A 20,388-nucleotide genomic window follows, 5' to 3' on the forward strand; every position below is an offset into this window, starting at 1 on the left:
TAAAAAAACCTTATATATAATAATCATACATTAACAATCTCAAAAATAGCCTCTAAATATAACATTCAATCAAACTGATATTAAATGAATTAACATTTATTGTTTTTGTAATGTAAATCATTACAATTTTGATAGTGACTGGCATCTACACATAAAAATATGACAGTTTAGGTGATTCCACTCCAAAATGAAAAAAACTTTCACTCATAAAACCTTAGGTTTGTTTGTGACCTGAACAAATAATAGAAGGGTGAAAGGCTTCACACACACACATCTGAAGCAGGTATATAGTTGTATATGATTTGCAGAGGTCTGATCCTGTAATATCTGGAGTGTGTGTGTGTGTGTGTCATGGTTGAATGATAATCTCCTGTGGCAGGATGATGATGAGAAGCACCTGTGCCTGTCTAACTCACTATCCACGCTCGTACAGTTACGCTCGGATGAACTGGACACAGCACAGATACGGCCGCTCTTTAACGAATCCTTCTCAGCGTTCGTCGGCCTGATTACTGTATCTAATGAACGGCACATGCTTTCTTCGGAGTTCAAGTCATGCAAACATTAGCAGAGCAAATATTACTATTAACATGCATATTAAATGTGAAATACTTTAACATTGTTAATAAATTATGCTCTTTTTATTTTCATGTCTTCCAGATTCCTTTCATTATCTGAGGCCTGAAATCGCCTGAGCGGGACGTGCGGTTCAACTGTCCCAAAACGGGGACGGCATAAAGTCCCAAAGTCTTGAAATGAAGGGTTTTTCTGCAGAAGGAGATACACAACTCTTGGCAATAAAAACAGGACTTATTCACCACTGGATGGCACAGACAGCAGATCAAAAGATCTCAAACATTCCCTTGAACTCTTCTCCAAAAGCCCTTCCAGCTGAATTATCCACAATCACCAGAAAACACAACAAGACAAGCTGAATCAAAACAGAAAGAGACGTTTTTCACTGGGAAACATGTTGAAGTGCAATATGAGAAATGGTCATATTCATTCATACGAGACATTCGCAGCCACTCAGAGCCGCTCTTATGAAGCCAGACGAGAGCGCTGCAATGTAGACGTGTTGGAAATAAAAGACAAATGTTTAATAGCAGACAGTGAACTTCTTCTCATGCATTCCTTGACATTTGAAGGATGCTTTTGTTATTTTTACATGAGGGACAACTGGAAAATGATTCCGTATTCTGGAGCTTGGAAGTTTTAAAATCATAATTGTTTGAAATAATTCCAATAGTGGTGCTGTAGTGTTAAAAGGTGCACTGTCAAGTTTATTTTACTGATTTAATGTAATCTGATATGCTTAAAATTGCAACATAAATTTGGTCACCCAAAATAATACTTACAACCTTTCTTATGATGTTTATCTTCAAGCCAAGAGATGGTAAAACACTAAAAGCTCTCAAAAATACTGATAATACAGCCACAACAACAGAATGTTTTTTTTATTAATTTATTTGTATGTATGTGTATCTGTATCCTCCAGATATTTTGCATAATTAAATCATTCATTGTATGATAAAAAAAACCTGTGTGTGTGTTCTTTGCTATTTAAATTTGGAAACAAAATCTTCATTTGGAAGCTTTTCGCAGATATTGAAAATTCCAACATTTATTTACAAGAGCTAATATGGCTTTTTAAGGAAATTGTAAAATGTTAATCCTAAATGTTTTCAGGATTTGGGTTTAGAATAAATTTTAGGAACTTAATTATTCTGCAGCAGGCTATAGTTAATTTAAACTAAACATTAAATTAAAAAAATAAATAAAAAATTAAATAATAATCAAAGTAAAAAAAAATTAAAAATTAAAAACAGAAATAAAAAAATATATTTTATTAAATATTAATAATATTATTGAACTTATTTAATTTCAGCTGGTTTCCAAGGCAGCAATTTTCATTTTAATTTAGTGTAATGTGATACTAAAATGGCACAAAAAAGGAAATAATTAATTAAAACTATATAGACTTTTAAAAATGATGATGATGAAGATGATGATGATACAAATACAAAACATTTCACTTAAAATTAAAACAAATACAAAGAATTAATCAAATATATAATAGCATCTCAATCAGATCTCAATACTAATATATCACTGGTCTGCAGTAATTATAATTTATTTTCCATAAAAACAACAGAAGTTCTCATAAGTGTGTGATCTCTCACACATCTGTCTGCAGTCAGAGACAGGATGATTCACGTACAGCCGATCAAACGCTTCACCTGTGGCCTGGAAAACATTGAAAACCTCCTCAAACTCCTCGAGAATATCGGACAGGGAGACAGATGCTATTTCATGTCAAACTCTTTCTTTCTTTCGCTCTCTCAGAAGCTTCCCTTGACCGTCTGTCTTCCCCTGTACATGCCAACCTTCAAACAGCGTCCTCTCCTTCACCCTGCTCTGTCATCTGAGGGGTCAAAGTTCAAAGGTCACAGGTCTGGCACATGCTCATCACAAAGAGAGACAGATGAAAATAAAACTACAGTCTGATCTGTTTTTCATCTGATCCTCAAACATGCGTCTTGACTTGATTACACTCACGTAACAGAGAAACACAAAAGCTTTTTTTCTTCTTCTAATTTTATAATAATAATGGGCATGAAAATAATGTGATTTGCTCTACTTTTTCTGTGCATCAATTTATTGTGACATTTTCAAAATGATATCACACATTAATGTATTTTTTTACATTCAAATAATCAATATGCACAGACAAGAGTCACAGCTGTGATCTTGAGTAAGATATTGTTTTCATATAATAATTAATATCATGTAGCTTGTGTTTCAAAATGTGACCAAGCTTGTTAATTTTTTTCTCCACCAAAGGAAAATAAATTAAAATAAAATCTCCATTGGGACCGCAATATTTAGTACAGCTTAAGACTAATCTAAAATGTATACAACATATACACTGATGATTTGTTTTGTAGTTTTTCCTCATTATATACTTTATATTCATACACAGAACTGCTGTGCATCCTCGGATATCCACTGATGTATTTCCATCACAATGCTGCCCTCTACTGGATTGTAATTACACCTACAGCTCTAGCACTAAAACATCATTTGCAAATATTCTTATCAATCCTACAATAATACTACTATTCATTTTCGTTCGTTTAATTCCATAAACATAGATTCCATTAAATTTTTTAATGAATTTAAAGTTGCTGTTTTTTTTTTTTTTTTGATGAACTATGCACATTGACTTTATACATTTATTTAGTTTTTCTGCTTGCGTTTGTGCATGGTTTGTGATTTTAGAAGTGCTTCCTGATTGGACAGAAAGTGTCAATAAGTGTCACATCAATACTCTAACACATATCATTATTTATTCATTCGAGCAAAATCAGTCTTTCTCCATTTTCTGTGAAAAATGTACATCTTAAAATGATTGTTTACATTAAAAGTTAGCAAAGAGGAAGTCGCAACAGGAAACAGAGAAACCATGTCAAACTTTCATAAAAATAAATAAATTGTGTGCCATTAGTCACGTAAAACACTTAGTGGAGTGGAAAGTAACGTGGGACGAAAGTAACAAAGCGATTTTCTCCGAGCCTATTACTACATTTGCATGCCAAGCTATGACAGCATGTTCAACACGCAACCCTTCAGAGAGGTGAGAAATATCACGTGATTTCGTCATCATTTCCCGCGGTTAGGTCCGTAAAACTGTTTTCGACAACAAAAAGTAAATTATTGAAGCGGTAATTTTTCCTAATTAGTTGTGTTGTTTTTCTTGTTTCATGTGTCACAGTAATGATCAATCTACAGGTTATTTAGTGCTTTAACACATCCTAAAGTTTGCATTATCAAAGTTTTTTTAGTAGCTATAAAAGTAAATCAGGTTTAAATGTCAGGAGTTTCTGGAGGGACGAAAGTAACAGTTGTTTAGAATTTATATAATGCTACTATAATTAAATTATTATATTGTTAATTCGAATGAAAAAATGTTTTATAAAAATACACAGAAAAAAAATCAAGTTTGTACAGTCGGGACATGATGAAACTTAAATTTAAAATAAAAATATAAAAATGTAATTTAATATTTTTTGCAAAAATAAAGGTCAAAATATGTTTGAAGTTACATATTAACAGATTCAGATTCAGATTTATTCAGACATTTAAACATTTAACAAATAACATATTAACAAGGCCATAGTCAGGTTTGCTTAATAAAAATAAGAGTAACAGAAAATAATCTAGCTTATATTGTTGTGTTACTTTCGTCCCAACCGATGGGGTCGAAAGTAACAATGTGCAACTTATGTTCAAAGTGAAATTATACTGAAGTCTTTCTACACTTCAAGAAAATACTACCTGGTATTGTTAGACCACACTTATGAGTTACTGACCACAGCAGAAATATATCTCTGTCTACAACGTTATCTTTTAAAATTATGTTTTTCTGAAAAATGGTACTTTCGCCCCTGCTCTCCCCTAATCCTGTTTACCATTTTCCAACTATAAAAGACTCGATGGAGATGGACATCTTTTTGTTTGAGGAAAGCTCATGTTTGATTGAACATCAAAACATCAGCAAATATATAGAAATCTTAATATATTATAACATAGCGTTTTACTTAGTTTTAGATTAGTGTGAGTAAAAATAACTTGGGTCCTGGGTATATATATTCTTTGAAATAAAAATAAGCTTCTGTTTCATAAACTGATAACAGCTTAACATTATTTACCTTAGCCTACATTTTGGGTCTTAGCCATTTTATTTTACTATCATTATACCTCCATTTTCTCATATTAATGATAGAATGACAATGACAGAATTTCTCACATTCACCGCATCCTCTTGAGTCAGGATGCGTTGAATGTGAGAAATTCTATCATTGGTGACACAAACTCACTTTACTAAGGTGCAGAACTCATCGCTGCAGTGACTAGAATTATAATATGCTTTCAGAGTCTCTGCTAATGAATCATCTCACCCATGACCAAATCTGGTTTTCATATGAATCTCACTGTTTCGACTCATGTCTGAATGTGACGACAAGGAACCAGTAGTTTAAGGCCCTGGAGAACTGGATATAACACAGTGTAATTAAAGCTTTTGTCTTCAAGAATCTCTGGAAGCATGACTCTGAAAAAGATCTTTCAAATTCAGACCAAAGTTAAGCAGACTGTGTATCATGTTCCTCTCTTCTGCTGTGTGAGTGAGAATCAGTGTTATGCTTGTAAAGGGGAAGGAAACACTCCCATAATAAACACACTGTTTGTCTCCAAAAAAGATTAAAATTATTGTAACATTTGTGTGAGTTTTTTTTTTTTATTCAGTATAGATAGATGAACTACTAAAATGCGTTTAAAAATGAATCTTGAACAAATAAAATACTACTGCTTATTTTAGATTTACAATTATTCATTCAGCAGATGCTTTTATCCAAACTTACAAATGTGGATTTAAGTGACGTGTTCCCAAGTATGGTGTCCCATACTCAGAATTTGTGCTCTGCATTTAATCCATCAAATTGGACTCACACACACACACACACACACACAAACACACACAGAGCAGCAGTTGGAGGTTCGGTGCCTTGCTCAATACCAGACAGCAAGCAGTTTTGGTCCAGATCCAGCCCACATTTGGCCTGGATGAAATCCGTGAAGGCCAGATGTGGGCTGGATCTGGGCCGAAACTGCTTGCTGTCTGGGATATGGTCTCATCTCAGACCTGAGACTCGAACCTGCAACTTACAATCTGACTCTATCCATTAGGCCATGACTGCCCCTGATCTTGGAGAAATGGAGCAAAACTAACTTGGAAGTTTTTAGAATTGCATGGAAGTACAGTATGTCCAGCTATAAAAACTGCGAGGGCAGAGCATATCCACAAACTCATAGAAAATAACCAAAACAATCCAAGGTTTTTATTTAGCACAGTAGCTAAATTAACAAATTACCAGATGCCACCTGATTCAAATATTCCACCAACGTTAATTAGTAATGACTTTATGAATTTCTTCACTGATAAAATAGATAACATTAGAAATACAATAGCGAATGTAGATTCTACAGCGTCTAACACTTCAGTTTCATCCAAAGATAAACTGCAGTGCTTTACAAATATAGGACAGGAAGAGCTAAATAAACTTATCACTGTGTCTAAACCAACAACATGTTTATTAGATCCTGTACCCACTAAATTACTGAAAGAGTTGTTACCTGTAGCCGAAGAACCGCTTCTCAATATTATTAACTTGTCGTTATCTTTAGGTTACGTCCCAAAACCATTCAAGTTGGCGGTTATCAAGCCTCTTATTAAGAAACCAAAACTAGATCCTAGAGAACTGGCAAATTATAGGCCTATGTCAAATCTTCCATTTATGTCTAACATTTTTGAAAAAGTTGTGTCTGCTCAATTGAGCACCTTCCTACACAAAAATGATCTGTATGAAGAATTTCAGTCAGGTTTTAGGCCCCACCATAGCACAGAAACTGCACTTGTTAAAATTACAAATGACCTGCTCCTTGCGTCAGACCAAGGCTGCATCTCATTTCTAGTCTTACTTGATCTTAGTGCTGCGTTCGACTCCATAGATCATGACATAATCATAGATCGATTACAAAACTATACAGGTATTCAAGGCCAGGCTCTAAGATGGTTTAGATCCTACCTGACCGATCGCTACTATTTTGTTTACTTGAATGGGGAGTCATCTCATTTATTATCAGTAAAATATGGAGTGCCACAAGGATCCGTCCTAGGTCCCCTTCTATTTTCAATATATATGTTGCCCCTTTGTAATATTATTAGAAAATACGGAATTAGCTTCCACTGTTATGCTGATGATACTCAGCTATATATCTCAACGAGACCAGATGAAACTTCCCAATTATCTAAGCTAACAGAGCGTGTTAAAAATGTAAAAGATTGGATGACCAATCATTTTCTTCAATTAAATTCGGATAAGACAGAGATATTAATAATTGGACCAAAAAACACTACACAGAATCTTGTAGATTACAATCTGTCACTAGACGGATGTACTGTTACTTCCTCTACAGTCAGAAATCTGAGTGTTATATTGACAGCAATTTGTATTTTGAAAATCATATTTCCCATGTTACAAAAACTGCATTCTTCCATCTTAGAAACATTGCCAAGCTACGAAACATGTTATCGGTTTCTGATGCAGAAAAGCTAGTTCATGCATTCATGTAATGCACTTCTAGGTGGTTGTCCTGCTTCTTCAATAAACAAGCTACAGGTAGTCCAAAATGCAGCGGCTAGAGTCCTTACCAGGTCAAGAAAATATGATCATATTACCCCAATTTTACAGTCTCTGCACTGGCTACCTATTAAGTTCCGTATCAGTTACAAATTATCATTACTTACCTATAAGGCCCTAAATGGTTTAGCTCCTGCGTACCTAACTAGCCTTCTACCACGCTACAACCCATCACGCACCCTAAGGTCACAAAACGCTGGACTTTTGGTGGTTCCTAGGATAGCAAAGACCACTAAAGGAGGTAGAGCTTTTTCACATTTGGCTCCCAATCTCTGGAATAGCCTTCCTGATAATGTTCGGGGTTCAGACACACTCTCTCTGTTTAAATCTAGATTAAAAATCTCTTTCGCCAAGCATTCGAATAATGTATCTTAAATTGTGAGTATAGTTGTATCTGATCAAATGCGCATTCTTATTCTTTAGTTTGGGTTAAACTGATTATTTTTACTTTGTTGGAACAGCAGCTATGCTAATCATGTCTCTATTTGTTTCTATGTTTTGCCACGGGATTTAGACAAGCTCCAGTCTGGATGCAGAAGACCTGAGAAGAGATGATGCTGACCCTCAGAGGACCTAACCCTGAATCAACAACAGAACTAACAAATATTGCTACAAGTGTGACTGCATCATTAATATTATCATCTGGCTGACTACGACTTGTATACATTTTTCTAAAAATCCTGTCATACGTGCACAAACTGACAGTCACCACTTACAAGCTACTACTAAATATTGTAGAAACATAATTTTCTGTAAAGTTGCTTTGTAATGATTTGTATTGTAAAAAGCGCTATACAAATAAACTTGATTGAATTGAATTGCATTGATCTTTTTAAGAATAGAGTATGCTCCGGGATGCAGTAATGCACATAAACAGTTCTCATGAAAGTATTGAAGAGGAGGATATGGGAAAGCATGAGGTGTAACCTAGACGTCATGCTAAATTCTTAATAAATGACAAAGTCTGCACCCAGTTGCAGCAAACCCCTGAAGTTAAAAGGACCTTACGATTATAACTAAAGTGTTTCATCTTGCAAGCAGACCCTGGGCCATAATGTGATTATTAAGACCGGAAGATGGTTATTTCAAAGGTTAACATATTTCACAGTGTGCCATAGCCAAGCCAGATATGGTTCTCAGTTGTGTGGTGATCTGAACCACCTCAGTATAGATAGTCATCAAAGACAAAGTTCTCTCTAAATCTAAAGCATTGACAAAACATAAAGTGTGAGTTTAGCCCATATGATCTAAGCCATGACATACAGGCCAAATGTAAAAGATATCTGTCACACTTGGCCCAACATTTCTTGTTATTTGGCAAGCCACTGTCTTGCTAGTAATGTTTTGATGGATTAATCAAGTTAAAGTTGATTACAGTCAGGAGGAGTCCTATATTAGGCATGCACAAGTCCATTATCCTAGCAACAAACTAGGTGTGTGCGCTCACTAATGTTTTTCAATTTTTTGAATTGACACATTATCTGTCCTGCAAGTGTTTTAGAATGGATGATGGCAGAAGAAGATTGCTTTAGACTATGCAAGGGTTAATGTATTTCTTTTCCCTTTCAAGGTTTTTGTTGTTGCATTATATAAATACATTGAGAATTGAGAAAACTAAAACCTTCATCCATATTTTAAAATTCATAAAAATGAGGTGCTGGAGGGTTGAATGACCAGGCACCATTGTGTTATGTTGTGTCAAATAGAAGGCCCACTATCTTTGACTTTGAAAACCCCTTATATAGAAGAAAGACAAAGAGCAAAAAAAAAAAAAAAAAAAGTCATTAGCCTAAGAAGCTGTCTCTTCCTGACTCTGAGTGGAGGTTTTGTCAGTGTTGAGTTTTTCGCTGAAGTTTTCTTCACCAGAGCAAGCAGTAAATGATGTCATGCTGATGCACTTAGCAGCATTTACACTTTAAAGAGACATTAAAATAATTTAAATAATTAACTCATTCAATTTACTTTATCCTAACAGTGTGAATTCACATAGATTTGTAAATTTGTTTATTAAATAAAACTATCTGGGGAACCCCCGATGTCTATTTTGAAGGTTTTAATCAGACATCTGGATGTGTGAACTATAGTGTGATTCAGTGTTCTTGGAATTGATTTATATATTTTTTAAAAGAGGGCTGGTCAAGACTCAGAATAAATCCTTTTCACTTCCTCTTTCACTCATATCACTCGTTCTTCTGTGGAGACTCACACAGCATCTCTGGACTTACAGATTTGGAACAGTGAACATGGTTAGTCAAATTAAAGACTTAAATTAAAGATTTAGACAGTGTTGTGAGATGTGTAGTTTTTGTGAAGGAGGTAGGAGCAGTGGCGGTTCTACATTGAAATACACCCTGGGCGAGACCCCTTTCGAGCGCCCCCCCCCCCCCCCACACTGTGAGGGCCAGTTAGCAGGGTCGGTTGACAGAGGCTCATCCTCACCAGTGGGGCTCAGTGGGGGCTCAGCTCCAGGCATTTCTATCAGACAGCATATTGGCATATTACTCAAAACACATAGCAGTGAAAAAACATAGTCCTACTCATAAATTATCAGAAATATTAAAGTTACATTAAATTGCAGTTGTACAGTTGTCTTGTAGCCCACACACACACACACACACACACACAAGCAAACATGATATGCACACCTGAAAGCTCATGCTGGGGAGAAGTAGAGGAAAAGAGGTCTTCATCCTCAATATCAGATATTTGTGGAGACATATGTGTAGCGGAGGAGGTGGTTGGCTCATCCTGACCAGTGGTAGAGGATGCTCCAAAATATTTTACAAGTGCCCCTGAAATTGCAATTGAACTGCATTTGAAATCAAAAGACCATAGGATAATGTTTTATAAAGCTAAAACAGCCTGGGGTCAAATTGACTCAAAACATAATAGAAGGGTTACATAAACATGCTCTTACACACTAACTGGCTGTCATTACACGCTATATCCTCCTAGACCTGGAAAAAAACATTTATTTATTTTATTTTCCCCCCCCCATGTCATCACATTGTTTAGAGCATAGAAACAAGTAGTAAAAAAATATGTATATATTGAAAAATTCTATTTTATTAATGTTATGCTATGGGCACTGGGACTCAGTTGTTTAAAAAAATAAAATGACTTTAAATTATATGTGTAGGCAAAAACAATGGGATTTTATTTTTTAATCACCAAAAACTTTTTGGGTTTCAGGATATTTTTCAACCAAAATTTGTATGTTAATCTAACTTTCATGGAGGTACCATTAGCCATTAGGTTACTGCCTCAAATTATACGCATGACACACTTTTAGTTATGACTTGTAAAACTATATTTAGGAAACTATAATTTGCATACTGTGTAGCAAATAAATAGCAAATGTTCATCTTTAACCTACAGATTTTAAAATGTCGTTGGTTATTTACATGGGCTAACATTAAAAAAATGATGGAAATGATAACTGAACTTGTAACAGTTTTATTGCAAAGCACAATATTATAAATTAGATCTCGTGATTGAGTTGAAACCAAATTATTGTTGTATAAGCATATCAAGCATCATAGCAAAAAGGATAAACAAAGAGTTATACCCACCACCAATTAACATTAGCCCTTCATTCATGAAATGGATACTGTAATGATAAAGAGACAATAGTTGAATACCTTTATCTTTTGTTCGTTTCTCCTCTTCTTCTTTTCGAAACTGGGCACCTGATGGCTCTGATCTTTTATTCTCCATCTCTGTTTATTTGGCACTCGACAATCAACAGATTTCTCATCCCCCCAACTGTCACTCAGGACCAGAAGTCAAGACTAAACCAATTCACCTTGATGACCGCATGATCGTCTTGTATTACCTAGTTTCATTTGCAGGAACTATAGGCCTGTATTATAACATTATGAATGAAATGTGCGTTATTTGGAAGAAAGTCGAGGTGCGTGACTGACTTTAGCCTATTATTAATTATATTACTAGTGTGGATCCCCCGTCCCCGTCCACCCCCGTCCTGTCCGTTCCATTTGAGAGAGACCCAGAGGTGAAATGTCGCACGCGCCTCTCGCCCCACCATAGACAGTAAAAGAAATGGACACAGCGACCCCATTGGAACTCAATTGAGACAAATGAAGCCCAGTTTTAGCGTTTTTTAGCACTTCCGTTTCTGACGCGCAGACTCAAACGAAGCTTGACGACGTCAGCAACCTGTCTGACAGATGTAAATCTTCTAGTAGCTGTGGGTGCAAACTGCCATCGTTAATCTTGCAGAGACGGCGAGCTTGAGCGGGGAGTTCTTTGTCGTGAGTGAGCAGGAGTAAGTATTCTGATTAATTATTTTGTATAGTATTTTAAAATGTAACGCCACTACGCCATATTAAGTTAATTGCCTGCGAGCTTCTCCTCCTGTCTGTACGGTAATGCGACAGAGAGCCGAGTGGTTATGACGCAATCGTTAGCCTATTTTTTACAAAAACTGTTTATACGGGGCCATAATGTAACATAGAAGGTAATGGAGCCCTTTATACATTTTCGTGTATCTTTAGAAATAAATAATGGACAAACAGAGTCTTTAAACGCCTCAGATGTAAAGTTATTCGCTGTCAAAGTGACGCCAAAATGAATGGGAGTCAATGGGAATGCTAACGCAAGTGAAGTTCTGCTAAAAGATGGCAGCCCCCACCCGACTTCAACTTCCGGTCGAGTTCCTTGCCCCTTGCGCCCCACCCCCTTACACTTCTCTCACAACACAAAACTTCTGTTTGCATTTTCAGTGTACATTTTCAGCAAGCAGGGGCGCCGGCAGCTGCAGGGAGCGCCAATTTGCCAATTCCACACACAGTGAAATTATATAAATGATGAAAAACCGCTTCGCGACACAGAGGATTTTTTGTTTATCTGCTCGTGCTGCCGCCCCCCAATGTGTCACGAAAAAATGACGCCCCGGGCGGCTGCCCGGTTCGCCCGTGCCTAAAACCGCTACTGGGTAGGAGGAGCTTTTCTGTTCTGATGAACTATGAATTAATTTGTTTTTCTGTGTGTGTGTGTGTGTGTTTTGTGATTTTAGAAGTTCGCAGTACTTCTGAGTGGACTCCTGCTGCTCTTTCTGCTTCCTAACTGGACAGAAAGCGTTGACACTGTGGACATCAGTATTCTCGCCCGTATTATAAACTTCTTTGAGCTGAAGTAAGCCTGTCTTCAGCCTCTATTAAAAAAAATTGTGGCAAATATCTGCACCTCAGTATTGTAGTACATTATAAAACTGTACATAATAATAATGTAGCCTATTGAGTGTAAATTATAATTTTTGTTACAATTTTTCAGTGGATGCCACCTTAATGGGACAATAAAGCCCTCCATACACCTAGCCCTAACAATAAGCATTATTTATAGATTATAGATTATTTCCTTTATTTTTATTTAAATAAATGCCTTTCCGATGTGATTTAAGATGTGAACAGGGAGAAGAACGAGATCAGCAAAAGACAGATTCAAAGTTAGGTCGATCGCATCAAAAGAACTGCACTACACACTTAACAATCTACACCACTGGAGCTGTCTACTGACAGCCTTCTTTTGTAATGTTATCTAGCCCAACCACACACTGGAAGGGCAATGAAAATACATTCCATAAAAGGGGGGCAATGTAAGAAATTAGGAATAGAGCAACAAAAATGAAGCAGAGAAATAAGAAGCCATCGGTCAAACTGTCATAGATTAATGGATGTGTGTCTTTAGCAATACTTGATCCTGTTTACTGTTTTCCAGCTATAAGAGAGTCGATGCAAATGGCCATCCTCGTCAGTATGCTGTAGCCATCAATGTGCCAAAGCGTCAATGTCAACAGAACTTCGATCCTGATCACTTCCTGACTCGAGAGAATGCAGAGAATGTGAGAAATGCTATTACTGATGAAACAAATGGAGTTTACCAAGGTGTAGAACTCATCGCTGCAGGAACAAGGTTTAGAAATAGGTACAATTTGCATTCAGAGTCTCTCTTGCTGAATCCTCCTGGCAACTCATCCATGAGCAATCTTTTGAATAGAATACCAGACAGCTGCTCTATTTTCTACACATTTGATTCTCCCTGTGTTGACTCATGTCTGAATGCGACAAGGGGCCACAACATTCTAAGGGCCCTGGAGAGCTGGAAAAATCACAGTGGAATCAAAGCTTTTGTTTTCAAGAATATCTGGAAGTTTGACAGTGATAAAGATCTTGAGACCAAATTTAAGCAGATAGTGGTTAATATTCCTCTCTACCGCTGTGTGAGTGAGAATCAGTGTTACGCTTGTAACGGAGAAGGAAATACTACCATGGATGCTCGCTGTCTGACTGAAATTAATCAAATCTTGTTTTCTGGTTGAACAAATAAAATATTTCTGTCTGCTTTGCAAACTTTGTGTTTGGTTTTAATTTCAAGAACAAAAATTAAGATATTTTAATTTCACTCAGCTTTCTGAAGATTGTTTATTCTATTAATTCATGTTCACATATACAAAACTAAAAACTAAATAAATAAAAATTTGCATACATATTAAAAATCTATTATTAAGTATTTTAGATAAATTGATGAATGTTGTTAGGGATATTCAGTTTCCCAGCCACAGGTTTCAAATAACTCTATTTCAAGAGAGGAGGAGCATACAGAGAATAGAGAGACAGTTCAAATCTAACAGACTCCTAGATATATTTTTGCATTTAACAGCCTGATACTAAATAAATAAATACTTACACATACCAGCTAACTCACTACACTCCAACACATCATCTCAGAAAAGCTTGAAGGCATCTCTAAATCTTCACCAAGATCCACAACAATCCTCAAGTAAAAGCAATTCTTAGTCTAGTCTGAATGTTTATTTGTCACTCTCAGTCTTAAGACTGCACCAGTGACAAATGCATTGTGCAATATTTAGGATCAAATGGTGTTTTCCACTAAAGGAATCATTAATGAAATCATCTAGCAACTGAAATCATTTAGTGGAAGGAACTAGACATAGCACATTCTCTTAATTAAAGTGAATGAGATAACAATGACTAGAAATGTATACTCACATATAAAATATATGACCAAACCGTGTTTTAAGCACTAAAAGAAGCTCCTAAAAAGTGTGCATGCAATAAGACCTCATAGAATATTCAGTTCCTAAAGACAGATAGTGTTTGTATTTGTGTGTGTTTTCTTCAGGTTTTTGCTGTACCATTGAGGATCCTCCTGCTTCATTTTTGTACTTGTGCAGTCAGTGAGACTGTGGTCCCAAAAACTCTCATAAATATTGTAAACAACTTTGAGAAAAAGTATTTTTCTTTCATTTAACATATAAGTAGAATTTACAATAAAAATATGAATAAAAGACTCTACACATTTTAAAATTAAAATTGTAACAAGAAAGGAAAACTAACAATAGTGGATTGATTACTGTCACATGTTCCTCATTTTGTGTTTTTTGACTTATTTTGAAGTTTATTATTGTTCTTTTGTTTACATTTTCTTTATTCACTTCCTGTTTACTTGGTTGCTAAAGTGTCTGATTAAGCTCATCTGTCTCTAGCTCTCATTACCTTGTTAACCCTTGAATTTATTGTTCCTTTTTAATTGCAACAAAACGTTCACTCTAAAAAATGCAAAATTGGTCTTGATCATAACCCAGCAGCGCTGGTTTACCAACCCACTCAAGTGGAAAAACATCTCGGGTTACTTGCATAACCCATGTTCTCTAAGTAGGGAATGAGACACTGCGTAGCTATAACGCAAGAGGTGCCCTGTCTGAAGCCCACATAGAATCATGCTAATCCACTAACTGATAACACGGGTGCCACCTTGACACTCTTACATTGCCATTCCTACACTGGCAAACACACTTGACAATTTCCAAATTATAGAACCTGATAAAAGTGTGCGGAGAGGACCATACTGCCACTACAAAAATATCCCCTAGGGGGACTCCAAAAAGAGCTAAAGGGGAAGCCACACTCCTGGCCGAACGGTGAAAGAAAAACCACTCCTGCCAGTTTACTTCACATTTTGATGCAACAACAGTGTGATTACATGCTCATATTTCATGAAAACTATTGATGTCTGTGTCATCATTCTCTGTCTTCCCTCTTAAAGGAATAATTCACACAAAAACTTGCCCTCAAGTCATTTCAAACCTATAATACTTTTGTCTGTCCTTACAACACAAATGAATATATTTAAAATTTTCTCCAAATTTATAGTTAATCCATTGAGAGTCTAGAATCAGTATTTTCAAGCCTCATATATACAGAGTTATTGTAGAAGTAATCCATTCCGATATTTTTTAAATATCTTAAATTATATGATAGCAAACATGTATGTCCAGAAGAAAATATTGGTCTCCCAGACTAACAATGGAGGACAAAGAGAATAATAAATATTTAATAGTTTTAATTTTTTGGTGAACGAACCCTTTGAAGAGGAGCCCTCCATGTACGTTAAGTTTTTTTTGACTCAGTGCTAGGTTGCCAAATTAACCCAAAATAATTCTCAAATTGGATTGTTTTCAACCCAGCAGTTTTTAGAGTGCATTTTTTGTATGAATTATTATATGAAATTACTGCACAATGATTGTTGAGCAAATATTTATTTTTCACCATTTAATAAGCCTTTATATATAAGTAATTATTACAAGACAGATGCCATCTAAATACAGTATGAGCACAATGACTTTCAATAACTTTTCTAAATATTTTACCCTCTCTTGTTTCTTCATTTCTGCAAACAGAATCAAATCCACATCAGACGGTTTGGTTGTAAGAATATGCAAATCTATTCAGAAGAGTTCAAAGAATAGAAACTGTAAATCACAATTTGAAAATGAAACATTTATTTTTAATAATCACCACTGAAGTCGGATTGTTAGTATAGTATTAGTACACCAGCTACAGTTAATAAAAACATTGTGTAATGAATAATTATCCCATCTGAATTGAATAAAAATCTTTAGAAAGTTTTGAGTCTGAGTCTTTAAGTTTACGGTGCAGCCCAAATAGTCTAGAGAGTGAAGCCGAAAAAGAGGAAGTTTCACGAGAGTGATGCAAGACATAACCTTTTTATACCCTTGCAGATACAAAGAACATTTCTAAATCAAACATTACAAGTTTGAAAGTTCAGTATCAAGCACTTATATCATGACTTTCAAAATAATCTTTGGTCTTGGGTTCGCCCCAACCTTAATGGGGGGGGGGGGGGGCATTAATGGACCAAAATAATATCTATTACTGAAACCTAATACTCAGTTATATAATAATGTTAATAACATTGTTAATATTGAAATTACATATTAAAATAATTCATAAAATATTGCATAATCCATACAGTACATTTCATAATGTATAAGATGCACTACCATTACCTTCTTTCCTTAATCAAAGAAAAATACATCATAAATATATGTCAAAGATAACTCCAAAAAGAAAAAGATGAATGCTCTTATCTATAAATGTATATTCTTAAATGATGCAGAAGAGTAAATGAAAATAAATTCAGGTAGGACTGCAGATAGCTCTCTAGCCCAGGCAACTTACAAGAAATTGAGAGGAAATCTTCACTAGGTTGGTCAGACGAGGACCACTAGAGGAATCCGACCCATAACTTCCCCTGGACGTTTACTGGGTTGAGGAATGACTACTGATTACCATTAACCTTTTCTCTCTCTAGGCATAGCATACATTGGGGAATAAACATCCTGCTTTTTAATCAATAACCTTACAAAGCATCATAATCATACGTACACATACATACACCAGGAGGAGGGCGGTAACAATTATAGCAAAACAAGTAACTAAATTATCGAGAAGCCCCCCAAAAGATCCTCCAAGAGCATTTTTAATCCACGAAAAGGCATCAGTTCCCTCAGAAACAGTACTACTCTTCTCTATCTCGTCTCGTAGCTGTTTCATGTGTTGAATCACATCAGTCATATTGTTTTGTGCATCAGGAATATACGTACAACATTGATCTCCAATTACAGCACAAACTCCACCCTCTCGCGCAAGAATATAATCAAGAGCTGCGTGATTTTGTAAAGCAACCAATTTAAGATCTTTCATCTCATCTGTTAATAAATGGAATCCTTCTAAAGCATAATTAGCAAATGATTCCAGTTCTAGACTTATATTATCGATTTGATATGCATTATGTACAGTACCATACCATGGGAAGAATCCCTCCAGGATTTTAATGCCTGAAGAAATACGGAGATTGGGTCTGTAATCTGGATGTCTAACTAGTGGTGCTCCTGTTTTAGACACGAAGGTCAGGTGAGTGTTAAGTAAGCCAATATAACAACATCCTGACCATTGCTTAGGTAGCCACCGATAAGCATTATTACCGCAAATCCAATATCTTTCTTTTAACGGTAAATACGCAGTTTCAGAGGTCGGGATTACAGAATCAGGATAAACTTGAAGTATTTGTAGGCCATTATTAGTCATTAGCTGGTATGGAGTGGGATTTGCCATGGACCACATATTCCCAGAAGAGTTGGACGGCCCCCAAATCAGTCCTATATTTACATATCTATGAGAACAGTCAGAATATCCTAACCATCTATCTCCGAGTCCAGCGTTCTGACATATGCACATAGGTGCTACGTCTCCTATTTTACCTTGTACCTGTAGGGAAGCAGGCATAGAGTCTGACGGGGTCTCGTTGGAGGGTCTCGTAAGGAGCATCCAAGGAATCGAGTCTTGAGCATGCATATAGGAGCACACAGAAGCACATTCATCAGCTAATCTAACATCTATTCCCATCCGAGAAAAGTGTTTGATCAACATTGACAACCAAACAGGACAAGAGGATTCAGGTGAAGCCACAATCATTGCTTGTAACCATATCAAACATTTAGTTTTGATTTCAGGAAGAGGTACAGGCTGTAATTGAAAAGGCTTATCTGTTGAATGTGGAGTATTAGTACACACATAACAATCAGAGAGTCCCTCAGTTTTACTTGTATAATTAAGAAGCCTCCACCATAGATTATCCTGATGAGGAGGGCGATCAACAGTCATGGGATGTGAGTGTTGGAACAATTGCTTCAGTCCTGGATCCGTTGTTTCTCCCACAACGATAAAGATCCCGCCGAAGAGTATTATGACAGTGGTGATGTAATAACTCATTTTCCTATTTGATTGAAACAAATACATAAAGGAACCTATCACAGAACCAATATCAACTGAAAGGCTTTAGCATGGGACTCTCTGTCAGTGAAGCATTTAGGAGTGAAGCATTTAGGAGTAATGTGATGAAGGTGTGTCTGATCCCTGGGACCAAGCACCGATGTTTGAAGAACCAGAATCCTATAGTAGCAGATGATAAACCTGGTTTGATGTCTGTCAATGATGGAGTCACGATGGACAGCAGTCACCCCCGGATTGTTCTGGATCGTCTGATGAGCCACGCCACGTCAGAAACCACTCCAAGGAGTCACGCTCAGAACCAGTCGTGTGGTAAATATACTCAGAATATCTCTGCAACAGCATACACTCGTACCTATTAAAGATATAGAATGGTAGGAGCAGAGAAATAAAATAAAAAACATAAACATAACAAAAACACAAACATCACAAGGGAGGAAAGACAAAAAAGACAACATATATAACAATCAACATACAGTATGTGAACATCATCACTCTCATCCTTTTCCACAAGGTTAAAACACTCAGGTCTTGGTGGACTCATCATTGGTAAAAATCTTTGATGCGTTCTCGGCAGCCAAATTCAAGGTGTAAAGTATAGCATGGATTAAAGGGGTTGTATATATAGCGGCATTGACTTAAGACTGCACCAGGCCCGGTGACAGGGAGGGGCCAGGGGAACATCCCTGTAAAAACCCACTTCAGACCGAGGGGGACGGTCGGACTTGAGTTTAGTGTGTATTATAGTAAAACTATAACTAATACCGTAATTCACGCAATCACCGTTCGAGTCACCGTTTTTTGTCCAGTACTCAATTCTATCATGCTCGTAACCTAACACAGACATGTAAAAGTTTCATTGTGTAGTCACGTTCATAGTGTTTTATTTTATTTTATTTTTTTTACTTTGTTAGGTAGTGATGATGAATGAGTAACATTTTTTAATACATTTAAAGGGAGCAGTCTTTGCACGCTGTATAGCCTACAGTGTTTTATACAGAATTTAAATAAAACTTCATTGCTGACAAGTAGGCATGTATGACACAGAGAAAGCTAAACACTACACTATATAGAAAAAACATAATGATTTCAGAAGCACGTGATACTGCAACCGATCTGGTCCAAACGCAGGACTTAGGTAAGAAAACAGTTATTGTTTGTATTGGCTGCCACGCCAAATCATGTTCACCAGTTTGCTTTTCTGTTTAATTTAACAGTGTTTTTGTGAACATATATATATACTTTATTAACAAGTAATTGTAACACTTTACAATAAGGTTTGATTAGTTAATGTTAGTTCATGTATTAAAGTCTATTATTATTGTAAAGTACTACCTAAAGAATGTATTTCGAGCTTTCACTTAAAAAATATTGACAACAACCACCCCGATTTGGCCCCCCTGAAAAAAACATAAAAGCCCCCCCCAAGTTATGTGTCCTGGCACTGGGACAGGCCTGAACACACCTCTTTTTTAGACCAGCACGCCCATTGGCGCACACATTGGTGCATATACATTTGCTATTTAAACAACACCCACAGGACGGGGAAAATGATGGCTGAAACTAGCAAAATTAGCACCAAGTCTTGCGCCGGGTGTATGATAAGGCCCATAGGTTTTAATTACTGTGTGATTTTTCAGGTTTTCGGGGTTTGGTGTCATGTTATATACTCTTTTACATATTATTCCAGGGAGTGTAGGGAACTTTATGGGAAGTTTTTATAGTTTAATCCTGAGTTATTTTGGACCAGGACAGACATTGACTTACTTTTGCAATTTTCTAACTCTTTTCTTCAATTACAAGGACAAGATCCTACAGCCATGAGGTCATAATCACCCTTAAAACTGATTTTCTGATTTAAAAATGTCTTTAAATGAGTCAAGAAGAACTCATTTAAAGTTCCCTTGACATAGATTCCTTAGTTATGGCTTACTTTGACTCTTCAATCTTTTCATACAGTAGCTATAAAACATTAAATAAAGCTTTATGAT

At 36.1% G+C, this 20,388-nt stretch overlaps 2 protein-coding genes across 4 annotated transcripts in view; both read left to right on the forward strand.

Annotated features, from left to right (window-relative positions):
- LOC113114739 (paired box protein Pax-3) overlaps positions 1-1,540 on the forward strand; it is a 15,321-nt gene extending 13,781 nt beyond the window's left edge. For 2 of the 3 annotated variants that reach the window (XM_026281685.1, XM_026281684.1), the window contains exon 9: positions 661-1,540. In XM_026281685.1, the coding sequence (XP_026137470.1) occupies positions 661-678 (18 nt within the window). In that variant the 3' untranslated portion in view covers positions 679-1,540. The other variant, XM_026281686.1, reaches the window with a different exon arrangement.
- A 9,539-nt stretch (positions 1,541-11,079) lies between these two features.
- On the forward strand, positions 11,080-13,612 carry LOC113114565 (uncharacterized). The gene is made up of 3 exons (XM_026281453.1): positions 11,080-11,100; positions 12,301-12,419; positions 13,002-13,612. Exons 1-3 carry the CDS (start codon positions 11,080-11,082, stop codon positions 13,600-13,602), a joined length of 741 nt encoding a protein of 246 aa, XP_026137238.1. The 3' UTR covers positions 13,603-13,612.
- The last annotated feature ends 6,776 nt before the right edge of the window (positions 13,613-20,388 follow it).

The sequence above is a fragment of the Carassius auratus genome, chromosome 15 (genome assembly GCF_003368295.1).
Source record: "Carassius auratus strain Wakin chromosome 15, ASM336829v1, whole genome shotgun sequence".
NCBI classification, from domain to species: domain Eukaryota; kingdom Metazoa; phylum Chordata; class Actinopteri; order Cypriniformes; family Cyprinidae; genus Carassius; species Carassius auratus.